Here is a 12,936-nt window from a genome sequence, read left to right on the forward strand (position 1 = left end):
GTCCCACATTTCTAAAATGAGAGGCAGGCCTTTTATTTGTTTATTTACCCTTTTTTTTTTTTTTTTGGTATTTTGAATGTTGTGCAAGTTCTAGAAGAGGGCTTTTGTTTCCTGGAAAGTAGATCCAGTCAGCTGATAGCCAGCATTCCTTGTGTGTGTATATGTGTGTTTAATAGGTTTAACAGGTTTTTTAATATTTTATTTCATTTTTTGTCACTGGTTTTGAATTATTAAGAGCAACTTAGTATGCACTCAGCAAACATGTTCAAAGTGGAGTTGTTGGGGATGCTCTGTTTTCACTGATCTCTTTTCAATAACCCTCTTCCGACCTCATCTGCTGCACAGCCGGCTCTGAGCGCCTACACTCCAAACTCTTCCCTCTCTCCCTCGGTAACAAACTGCGGTGTCCCTGGTGGTGGAGGACACAGATCACTGGGGTGGAGGAAGCACAGGCCAGTGGTGATGGGGCCGTGGGTCATGACTCAGAAACGGACTAAAGACCAGGGCAGAGGAGGGAAGCTGTCCAGAGAGGCCCGGGGACCCTTTCACCCAGCAGCTGCAGCCTCCACTTCTCAGCTCTCATTGGTGGAGTGCATTTGATAAGTGCTGATTTAGGAAACTGTGTGAGAGTTAAATGCTGTGATTTCACCTGTGTACAACCTAAATGCTTAAGAGCTCTCCTGAAATTTATTCATTATTTCAGCCTTCTATATTGAGTCAGTACCAAAGTATACTTGTAGAGGTTGAGTAGTTCTTATTTCTTGGAACTCCAATTACTTCTAGTAAGGCATAAGCCTTCCCTTTAGTTCACATTGCTTAATGAAATTATTTCTTGAGACAGTTAGGACTCATTCAGGGGTCAACTCTATGATGAAGTAGAAAAATCACAATTTATTATTATGGTCAATACTCACCCTTTTTTTTTTTTGAGATGGAGTTTCCCTCTTGTTGCCCAGGCTAGAGTGCGGTGGTGTGATCTCGGCTTACTGCAACATCCACCTCCCAGGTTCAAAGGATTCTCCTGCCTTAGCCTCCTGAATAGCTGGGATTACAGGCGTGCACCACGATGCCTGGCTAATTTTTTGTATTTTTAATAGAGACGGGGTTTCACCATTTTGGTCAGGCTGATCTCGAACTCCTGACCTCAAGTGATCCACCCACCTTGGCCTCCCAAAGTGCTGAGATTACAGGCATGAGCCACCATGGCCAGCCAATACTCACCTATTCTCATGAAAACAAATTACGTTCCAATGTCTTTATAAACACACATTCACACATGTTAGTTTGATTCAGTTGTCCTGTGTATTCTTTAAAAAGATTCCCTTTCATTTTTTAAAATGGGTCTAAAGCGATATTCTCATTGATACTTTGTTTTTGTTTTTCTTTTTAAAGAAATGGGCACAGAAAATTACATTTAAACTTGCCTTCTGCAGAAGTATAGTAACAACTCCCATGTGAACAATAGTTAATGTGTGCAGGGGCCATATTGTAAGAGCTTTATATATATACACACACACATTAATTTCAACAACTTCTGTCCATTTTAGAGAAGAGGAAACTGAGGCCCAGTCATTATGTGGAAGTTCAAGGATTCCCACGCATGCGGCCTAGAGAAGTAACAGCCTTGCCAGGCCTCTGCTGTGGGCACTGGGCTCTCGGTCGCTGGGGAGTTCTGGGTGGTTCGTGTTAAGGCTTGTAACTCTTTATGAGGTCAGCTCTGCAAATTTGCATGGAGGGAGGACGTGAGAGCCACTTAGATGGGTTGTAAGAAATAAGGCTAGCAGGGCTGGTCCTGTTAAACTGGATCCTGCACCAGACATTATTAATTAAGTTACAATCAAACACTCGGCCCTTCTGGATATGAATTATATAATATTATAAGCATTAAGACAAAAAATGTTGGTTATCTAGTGGAACGAGTAGGTGAAACCCAGGCATAAGTAATCAATTTTGAAGAGACGTGTCTGCCTGAATTTGAAAAGTAGGAAAAGCGTGGATTTTGACTTGCCCATCTGCCTATGTCAGAGATGGAGCCCAGGGATTCTAAGAAACGGTAGTGGCAGGTCTCCCCATGTCTGGGCACAGACACAGATTCACAGCCTTCTTGGGGTCCCCCAAGCTGCTGGCCTAGAGCTGTGTTGTGAGGCAGGCTGGCTGAAGGCGAGTCATGTCCGAGATGGGTGGGCACAATGTGCATGGTTTTGTGGCTCTTTTTGGAATTGTGATACTTTGGTGTGGAAATTTTCATCCTCCATCCGGCTTGGCAAATGTCTTCTGTGCAGGACCAGGCCTCTGTGAGCTGCGCAGTCTCTACTGGGACCACTCAGCTCGGCCGCACAGCGCCAGCGCAGCCCCGGATGGTGCAGAGTGAGCGAGTGTGGGCGTGTTCCAGCAGAGCTTCGTTTATGGACGCTGGCATTCCAAGTTCACATGTTAGGAAATAGGATTCTCCTATTGGGATTTTCCACCATTTTACACAAAGACAAGAGCCAGGCCAATTGTGTGGCTCTTCCAGTATGCCTCTGTTGCTTCTGTTTTCTAAGAATGGGATTCTAGGGGTGAGTTATTCAAGGTGCATTCGGTCTTCATATTGTCCACTCCCCAAATTATTTCTAGGTATTTTGGAGATGTAACAGTATCGGTTATAGAATCTTACAGCCAATGCATTATACATGCCTGTGGAAAATGGTTTTTAATTTCTTCAGGCTTAGAAGCAAATGTATTGTCAGCAATTCATTAGCCATAGTCTAAGGTCTGTGAGTTGCCTGAAAAACCCGTCGCAGTGGTTTGATCACCTTCAGTTGGTACCGGTTGCTTTTAGCCCCCTTGAGATCTGAGGGAAGGGAAGCCCTTAGGAGAGGCACTGTACTCACCGTGCAGATGGTTTGTTTGCATTCTAATACAGTCATTAATTGTAAAACTGTCTCCATGTGTCAATTTAATTCTTCTTTTCCGTCTGAAGTTTGACCTCCTGTCTGTGTGCTAATGCTCCCCAATGTTTCTTGTTTCAGCTATCTGTACAAGAATGAGATCCAGTCAATTGACAGGCAAGCATTTAAGGGACTTGCCTCTCTAGAGCAACTGTAAGTGCCCCTTCTCTTCGTGCTTTAGTTCTTGGATGCCGTCTGGCTGTTTTCCTCTTGTAGGGACCAGTGGAGTGAGCTAGCTGTTTGCATGATGCATGACTATGCTACCTGAGGTGCGGGGAGTACGTGCATGATGACGGAAAAACAGGGATGGGCGAGTCATTTGCCCTCCGCCCCGCCTTCCACCCAGCCAGCCCTCCACCCACCCTCAGGACGTATCCCTGGTTTCCTTACGGCAGCACCAGGCCCTGGGCCATGCTTTCCTGACACCAAGGACAGTAATATCGATGGAATCCCTGTCACAACTTAGAGGAGAGACAGGCAGGTGCACAAGTCCGATCGAGGCGTCCTTCATAGGGGAAATATCCAGGGTGCCCGGGGAGGAGAGGGCTCTTTGCCTCGTTCACTGTTCCTCCTTATGACTGTGAACACATGAAGCTGAATTTCTTCAATTGTGATGACATTATTTTGGAGAAAACCTTTTTTTCCCTTGTAGTTCTAGTTAGTTTCTTTGGCCAATGTGAAGTCGTACTTTGCTGTGAAGTCAGCGTGTTGATTTTTCATTACAATGTCCTGGTAAAAAGGAGGATTTGTCCTGGTTTGTTTGCTCGGCCAGTCACCTTTCACTCGGCAAGCTGAGCCCATTCCTGAGGAGTTGCAAGTTGTCACGGTTTTAGGAATGTGGATGAAAGCAGCTGTTTGCTGTGACGCAGCGTGACGTCCTCCTGCCACAGCTGCTGATCCGTGGTCACGGGTCACTGGCTGACTGGACACAGCGATGTTGTCAGAGAGTTTGAGGCCAAGCGGTGCGGGGGGGAGACCACTCTGGGATTGTGCATCCTGAGGACCCACGGTGCTCATGTTTCCGAAAGTGTGTGTTGATTCAAGTGAGCATGGACAGGGCGTGAGTAGATTTGGGAAGAGGTCTGTCTCTACAGAGAAGGACAGTGCAACTCATTGCAGAAACACATGGAGGTATCCAGGGAACACCCAGATGTAGGGAGAGCTTGCAAAGGAGCAAGTTCTCATATCCAACAAGCATTTCACTCAGTGGGGGCGAGCAAATCTTCATAGCAAACAGTTCTTCCATCCTGAGTGGATCGGAAAATCCTCATCTGGCTTTGTGCTGGGTGAGTCCAGTGTTATTTTTAAGGAAGGAAAGGGCAAGTCAGGGGAGAAACGAGGCTGAATGAGGAAGGGCATCTGTGAATCACCAAGTAGATATTCGCTGAAATTTTGGATGATGGGGAGGGCTTCTTGAGCTGGCCAGGCTGCCTTTAGCACCCAGGGTTAGGTGAGCTGGGGTCTCTGGTGCTGCGGCTTGGGTTCCATTCGTTAAACGCTGTACAGTGAGCCTGAGGGCAGCCCGAGCCCCGCCCTCGGGCAGGGAGCTGTTGGGGTGGGGATAAGCGAGTCCACCAGACCTCAGTGAGAGACTTGGGCAAAGGGCTGTGTGTCCAGGGAGGGTGGCTTGTGCCGGACCCTGGTGAACTGCACCCCTTCCCCGGATCGGCTCTACAGCCCAGAGCTATTGAAAACATGCATTCCTGGTGACACTGGGAGACCGGAATGCAGGAATGCCCTGGAGCCCGGATGCAGTCCAGGGGGATCTGAGTGTCCCTGATCCAGAAAGAAGGCTCTTTGGGAAGCTGTGGACACAGGTCAGAAAACACACCTGGCCAGTCAGGAAACATGCGTTTGAATTCAGTGATGACCTCAGTGTACTTGGGGAGCCATTTCCTGTCTTTGGTCCTGTTTCCTCAATTGTTCAGGGAGGGGTGGAGGACACCCCAGGCTGCCTGGGGCCCCGGCCTCTCTAAGATCCTGTGCACCCTGGGCTGTCATTTCCTGTAGCACCTGTGCAGCAGGTGCCAAGTCCCACCCACCCAGCCGTCCCCCTGGCCAACCTGCATTGCAATCTGGGTGGAGGGATTTTTACACCCACCGCTCTCCATGGGGCTTGAAATACCCCCTTTCCTTCCCTCGGTCAGTACCTCCTCATCCTTCTGGGCTTTGCTTGGGGGACTTCACCCCTGCCTGCCTGCACTGAAGCCTCGCTGAGCAGCTCACAGCCACTGTGCGGTGGTGGTGCCTGGGTCTTACATCGGTCCCCAACTGCCATGGGCTGCGAAAGGCCAAGGACCCCAGAAAACCACAGGCGCCCTGTCAGCACACTGCCCGGCAGAGACGAGGCTCCAGGGATTCTGTCGGGTTCGGCCTTCCTCGGGACCCCCGCGTCAGGTGCCCGCCCGTCATGCTCGCCCACGGCGGGTTTCCTTGTCTTCCTGCTCCAGTTTTTCCTTCCCTCACGTTTCCCATTCGTGCGCGGAGTGCTGAGCACAGACCTGTCCCGGGGCAAGGGGCAGGGACGGTCTGCGTTTGGGGGCCCTCCGGCTGCAGGTGTCCGCAGAGACTCAGTGTGGCCTGTGTGGGTGCTGCCTGGGGAGCTGGCCCCGGGACGGGGCGGGCCCTGGCAGCCGCACTCTGGTGCCCTGGTGGTGATGGTGATCTCAGGATGTCCACAGACCTGATTCTCAGGCGTGCGTTCTGAGGAGTCCTCCTTTCTGTGGAGTTACGAAGACCTGTGAACGCTGGCATGCTGCTTCTTTGCTCATTTTGGCCTCCTGAAGAAGTAGTCATTGAAAATGTGTGCTGGTTGCAGGGGACACCTGAGTGGGCAGGACGGGTCTCCCAGCAGAGCACCCCAGGGAGAAGACTGACTTTGTGTTTGACTTAAGAGGAAAAAACCCACTTTTCAAAATGAGAAATTTCGTATTCAGGAAAAATTAGAAAGAATGAGTTATATCAAAAGGTATAAATTGTGGCAGTGTGGAGTCATGTTACATGGAAAGAAATAGAAACACTGGGTATTCTGTACAATCAACGACACCCGAGGAAAGATGGTCTCTTATTTAATGCTTCAGGACTGATGGAGAAAGTCGTGTGACATTCTTTTTGTGTTTCCTTTGTGGTCTTGAAGGATATCTTTGTATCTGATAATATACTCTGTGTCAAAGTATATGATGATGCCCCTGCCAAATTTATACACGAGTTAAAAGATTTGAGTGAAGGTATTCACCTATTTATGTATGTGCTATCATTAAAGTTATCCTTTTGATTTTTGCTTTTTTCCATATATTTTGGAAGTGAAAATGGCCGAGTCAGGCCAGGCCAGCACTACCCTTCTCACGTGGTGTCAAGGACCTCAGTGAGCACCTCTAGGCCTCCCTCGCCCTTATCCAGTCACTAGGGTGGACATCTGTGCCTAGTGTTCAGTTGTATTTATTGAATCATTTGATAATTTTATGTATTTTTCATACAATGTAGGAAGTCTAGTGAGTGAGCTATCTATTGATATCTGAATTTGAAATGACTAGGAAAAAAAAATTGGGCAAAAATCTGGATCTAAGAAAATAAATTGTAAGTTATACTTTTTTTTCTTTTAACTCCTCTAGATACCTGCACTTTAATCAGATAGAAACTTTGGACCCAGATTCGTTCCAGCATCTCCCGAAGCTCGAGAGGCTGTGAGTTGTGTGTTGTTCCTTGCCTTTCCATTCACAGAGCCCAGGCCTCAGTCACTGGCTTGGTTAGATTAAGGTCAATATCTACCAAACACCTGAAAACTGTTTCAATATAAAATCCATATTTCTAGTCTAACCATTTGGAAATAGGACTTATAATTTTCTCTTTGAGAGTGTTGATAAAATAGAAAAAAAACCATTTCTTTTGTTTTCAGATTCATTTGTATTAAATAAATGTAATCACTGAGATTTTTTTAAAGCTGATATATATTTGACTGCTTATATTCTTTTCTACACATTTTAAGAAATATTTTTCAAAATTGGTTTGTTATAAAATCTCTTCCAACAGATTTTTGCATAACAACCGGATTACACATTTAGTTCCAGGGACATTTAATCACTTGGAATCTATGAAGAGATTGTGAGTATAAAACCTTTTGTGTTTCCTTTGCTGCAAAGCCTTCTTTCTCTCTGTTATCCATTCACCTTGCTCTTTTTCAAGTATTGTGAAATGTTGATAACAATCTGATTCTGAAAGAATGAGAATATATGGAGGGTGGATTGAATCCATTAGAGAGCAAAATGAAAAACATGTGGCTCAGACAATGTGGCAAGTAGTTAATCCTTTGATAGGCAATTAAGACTTAAAAAAATTTTTTTTCAGATAGGGTCTTGCTCTGTTGCCCAGGCTGGAGTGCAGTGGCATGATCACAGCTCACTGCAGCCTCAACCTCCCGGGCTCAAGCAATTCTCCCAAAGAGCTGAGTAGCTGGGACTATAGGCACATGCCACCATGCCCAGCTAAGTTTTGTAATTTTGTGGGTTTTTTTTTTTTTGGTTTTTCTTTCTTTTTTCTTTTTTTGTGACAGGGTTTTGCCATGTTGCCCAGGTTGGTCTTGATTTCCTAAGCTCAAGCGATCTGTCCACCTCAGCCTCCCAAAGTGCTGGGATTACAGGCATAAGCCACCATGCCCAGCCATTAAAGACGATTTAAATCGTCTTTAAATTCATCAAATTAATTTTTAATTCCAGCGCATATTTTACTGGTAGAAATAAAACCAGTGTGGAAAGAACCTCTGTGCTATATTCTGTGTCTTTCTACAGCATACTAAGGAGGCTGATCTTTACCCTTTTTTTTGAGACAGAGTTTTGTTCTTGTTGCCAGTCTAGAGTGCAATGGCTCGATTTCAGCTCACTGCAACCTCTGCCTCCCAGGTTCAAGCGATTCTCGTGCCTCAGCCTCCCTAGTAGCTGGGATTACAGGCGCGTGCGACCACGCCTGGCTAATTTTGGTATTTTTGGTAGAGACAGGGTTTCACCATGTTGGCCAGGCTGGTCTTGAACTCCTGACCTCAGGTGATCCGCCCTTCTTGGGCTCCCAAACTGCTGGGATTACAGGCGTGAGCCACCGCACCTGGCCTCCACCCCATTTTTTAAGGCTTCCAAATATACTTTTTGCTTATACTGAGCTATTTCTTATAATTAAGGCATTTTAGGACTGGTGGAGAAAGTTGTGACATTCGTTTTGTGTTTTCCTTCATGGTCTTGAAACCGTTATTTTCGGTTAGATATTACTGAGTGTATGCAGTAAACTAGACCTGGAAAGAAACAGAAAATGCCAAGAGACAAGCCTAACTCCAGAGTGGTCTTATGTGATTTGTTTTATCTCTTCAGTGAAATAAAGTGGAGTAAAACATAGACCTTCAGAACTATTTGTGATTTTTTTTTTCCTTTAGGATAAAAATACCACAAGCCAAACTAAAAACTACATCCTGGGTAGGAAGATGGGATGAATACTTCCATATTTGATAGATAACAGAGAGTAGAAAGAAATCACCAGATAAATGCGCTAGAAAGTAGCCAAGACAAGTTTAGGGCAGACTGGTAACAGCCTGGATTATGCTGACAGCTGCCTTCTCTCTGTTCTCAGCCTCTCTCTGGGTGTCTGGCAAGGTCCCCCTCTCCTGTTTGCTCACTTTACTAAAGTTGCTCAAACACTACAACCCCAGATTGAGATTCTGTGATAGATTTACAGAGCTGCATCAAGAGAGCACGCTGTGTCCTGGCTTCTGTCTGCTCGGAGCAGTCTCTAACCTCACATCCCTGAGGGGCCCCAGGCGGAGGAGGCCACGCCAGCTGCCCCACCTCTCCAGACCTCCTGAATAGCCCTCTCTGCTTCAGAGCAGATGAAGGTTGGGGGTCCTATGCTTCCTTGGGTGCCCTGAGCAGCTCGCTCCAGCAGGACCGACTGGCCAGATGCCACATACCTGACCGTGACCATCCGGGTCTTGCATGTGCCTGTGGTCCTGTACTGACCTTCAGCTGTGGGCACAGGTTGGGTGCCCTGGGCACGTGGCTGATACTGTCCCCCTCACAGCCTCCTCACCTGAGAGCTGTGCAACTGCTCACGGGGGAAAGGGTGATTCTGGTCATGAGGCCAGTTCTGTGTTCCTGTCGCCTCTGGGCTCATGTCTGGGAGAACCTCGGATGGGGAGGTGTAGCCTCCCCTTCCCCTCCTGGAGCCAGCGTCGGCCCCTAGAGATGCCCTCACGCTGCCGCCCTGGTGAGCACCTCTCGGGATCCCATCCCCATCTCGGGGGTGCCCTGGGGCCACCTCATTGAGGGTTAATAGTGAGCACGTCTGTTGCAGGACTTTTCCCTAGTTCAGCGAAAGATGGGGTCCTTGTTACATGGCCACAAAAATTTAGGCTCACAGACTATTTGAAGAGTGAGAAAAATGGGATTTATTGGGCAAAAAGGAAAAAAAAAGGGGAAACAGAGACCCTCAGCAAAGCAAGATAGTGTGTTTCCTGCCATGGGCTTCCTGCCTCACAGATTGAATTCCACCCAGGAAGAGGAGGGCCAGGCTTCTCCCCGCCGCAAATGGCACAAACCTCTGTGGGCTCCACCCCAGTGTGCACCCCTCCCAGTGCACAGGCCGGCTGGAGGGGCCTGGGGACCCCTTCCCACCTGGCTGTCTCACATCCAGCTGCCAGCCTCTTCCAACCCTTGCCCTGTAGCCTGTGTTTGCTACCTGGAACTCCTCTGTCCCCCAGACAACTTCTTCCCCGTGTGCGGAGACAACACTTTTCCCAGGGTGCAGGCACATCCTGCCCGTGTTCCCCTTGTTGGGACAGGATGTGCCACTCACTAGAAACTTTCCAGGTCAGCTTGGACCTCAGGAAACTTAGGTGTGAACCCCAGCCAGGAGATGCAGCCCTCCCCCCAACACTGCCTGGGAAGCCTCAGGCCGGAGGGAGATGATGTAGAACTGTCCTGCCCGTGATGATGGGCGTTGAGTGACAGTGGTGGTTTTGTGGCTGTGGTTTTCATGTTACTGATTTCTGTGAGTGGCTCCCACCTGGTCTCCCTCACAAACTTCCCTGACCTGTGCCGCTGGCACACTCCCTCGCCTTGAGCTCGACACCCGACGCCTGGGTGTGCACAAGCCCTATGCTACTCACGCCTCTCCGGTTAGTGCCTTGAGGGGCACTGTGCACCCCTGGGCTCTTCCTGGTGATGTGTGTGTCTCGACATCACTCCCTGAGTCGGGCACCGGGGCTCAGATTCCACCACGAGACGTGTCCCATCCCCATTCGCAAGCCCGGCAGGCCTGGCACATGTTTCCCAACGCGGGACCTGGAAGCCCTGTCTGATGGATGGATGGACAAGCCCACCCACCCCATGTCTCACCGGCTGCATCTTCCTTCCCACAGGCGATTGGACTCAAACACACTTCACTGCGACTGTGAAATCCTGTGGTTGGCGGATTTGCTGAAAACCTACGCGGAGTCGGGGAACGCGCAGGCAGCGGCCACCTGTGAATATCCCAGACGCATCCAGGGACGCTCAGTGGCAACCATCACCCCGGAAGAGCTGAACTGTGGTGAGTGGCCCGACACGCACACACCATCCACACACTCACACCATCTACACACACGCCATCCACACACACACCATCTACACACACACCATCCACACACCACACACACACGCCATTTACACACACACCATTTATAGACACACGCGCAGACACAAACCACACACACGCACATACACGCATACACCATCCACACACACACATACCATTTACACACACACCATTTACAGACACACACATGTAGACACAAACCACACACACGCACATACACACACACACCATCCACACACACACCATTTATAGACACACACATGCAGACACAAACCACACACACGCACATACACACACACCATCCACACACACACCATTTACACACACCATTTGTAGACACACACATGCAGATACAAACCACACACGCGCACATACCATCTACACACACACCATTTACACACACACCATTTATAGACACACATGCAGACACAAACCACACACATGCGCCATCCACACACACACCATTTACACACACACCATTTAGACACACACACGTGCAGACACAAACCACACACACGCACATACACGCACACACCATCCACACAGACCATTTACACACACACCATTTATAGACACACATACATGCAGACACAAACCACACACACGCACATACACACACACATCATTTACACACAAACCATTTATAGACACACAGACTTAAACCATCCACACACACGCACATACAATCCACACACACACCACACACGCACATACCATCTCCACCCACCATTTATAAACACACACACATGCAGACACAAACCACACACACGTACATACACACACACCATTTACACACAAACCATTTATAGACACACAGACATAAACCATCCACACACACATGCACATACAATCCACATGCACATGCCATCTACACACACCATTTATAGACACACACACATGCAGACACAAACCACACACACGCACATACATGCACACACCACACACTCACCACACACACATGCACACACCATCCACAAACACACCATTTATAGACACACACACACACACACATGCATGCACATACACGGCTGTTTATTTTGGTAAGGTGAAAGGATCTCCCTGCGTGATGGTTTTGTAATACGACAAAAATACACAGTTTTTTTTTTTAAGTTTCTTCTAGCTCAGTTCTTGCTGGAGCTATGTCAGGGGCAGTTAGAACTGAGCGCCGGCCTGGTGGCTGGGGGTACTGCACCACTCAGGTTTCTAGCCTGGGGAGCAAGAGAGGCCCAGACCCCTGTGCAGCCGCCTGCCTGCGCTGCTTCCCCACCCCGGACCCAGACTCCGCCCTCAGCTCCGCAGGGCACTGGCTGTCAACAGCTCCCAGAAACGGCCCTCAGTGGAAGGAGCTGCCCCACCTGCGTCCCTGAAGGGAGGGCCCTCGGTGCTCAGGGGGGCCCAGGGACCTGTGTTGCCCAGCTTGGCAGCTCTGCTGAGCTGTGCGAGAACCTGTGAATCAGCTGAGGCCCTGTCGTTTTCGCTGATGCTCCTATGGGTGTTCATTCCAGATGGTTTTCCAAGAAACCGACTCACAGCCTTCCGTAATCACAGTGCTGAGGTTGTGCCCTTGGAGACCTTGTCATACTTTTACTCCTTACTCCAATTTGGCTGTCAGTGATTATTCTTGTTTTTTATAATAGCTTTATCGAGGCATTGTTCCTGTGCCAGACAATTCACCCCGTTCAGGTGTACAGTTAGGTGGGTTTTAGGATGTCTGCAGGGCTGTGCAGCCTAAATAATGAAGAAAGCAGCGAAAGCTTATTTTGATTTTGTGGTGATGGGGAGCCATGGGAGGGTTTACGGAGCGTTGGGATGATGTTTATATTCTAGAAGGAGCTTTCTGGCAGCCCTCGGGAGAGGGAATCGGGGAGTGTGTGAAGGAGGCAGGGAGGCCGGGCTAAGGCCCGAGCGGTGAGAACCTCCGTGAAGCCAAGGGCTTTAGTGCTGCAGAGGAGAGAGAAGAGGAGGCACGGTTCCCAGAGTGACGGGGGAGCACAGGGAGGGCTGGGCAGAGCCGCCCCAGCCTCCTGACCCGGGCTGTGCAATGCTGGGGAGACGGAAGGAGGCAATCCTGGAGGAGCCCTTGCTGACAGCCCCAAGTTGGGTCGAGGGCCTTTGTTTTGGTTGCCGGGCAGAATGGCAGCACTGAGCAGAGTCATCTCCGCTGCACACACACACACACTCGTACCCGCGCTTGTGTCTGCCCCACTGCAGGCACTCACTTGTACACACCTGTGTGTGGTTGTGTTTTTCTTCTTGTGATGCTCGCAGAATGTACATGGAGACAGATTGGCACATGAGGTGACGAGGCAGAGATGGAAGCCTAGGCCTGCCCTCGGCGTGGTTCCCTCATGGCTGCTGAGGGGATCCCTAGAGAAGGCCGCTCCCTGTGCAGGCC

General features: G+C 49.0%; 1 protein-coding gene across 4 annotated transcripts in view; it reads left to right on the forward strand.

Moving 5' to 3' along the window:
• Positions 1-12,936, forward strand: part of PXDN (peroxidasin) — a 118,067-nt gene that overhangs the window by 60,386 nt on the left and 44,745 nt on the right. For 3 of the 4 annotated variants that reach the window (XM_063789390.1, XM_016946097.3, XM_063789391.1), the window contains exons 4-7: positions 3,012-3,083; positions 6,542-6,613; positions 6,960-7,031; positions 10,327-10,496. In XM_063789390.1, the coding sequence (XP_063645460.1) occupies positions 7,021-7,031; positions 10,327-10,496 (181 nt within the window). In that variant the 5' untranslated portion in view covers positions 3,012-3,083; positions 6,542-6,613; positions 6,960-7,020. The remainder of the gene's footprint in view (positions 1-3,011; positions 3,084-6,541; positions 6,614-6,959; positions 7,032-10,326; positions 10,497-12,936) is intronic. The other variant, XM_016946093.4, reaches the window with a different exon arrangement.

The sequence above is a fragment of the Pan troglodytes genome, chromosome 12 (assembly GCF_028858775.2).
Source record: "Pan troglodytes isolate AG18354 chromosome 12, NHGRI_mPanTro3-v2.0_pri, whole genome shotgun sequence".
Lineage (NCBI taxonomy): Eukaryota > Metazoa > Chordata > Mammalia > Primates > Hominidae > Pan > Pan troglodytes.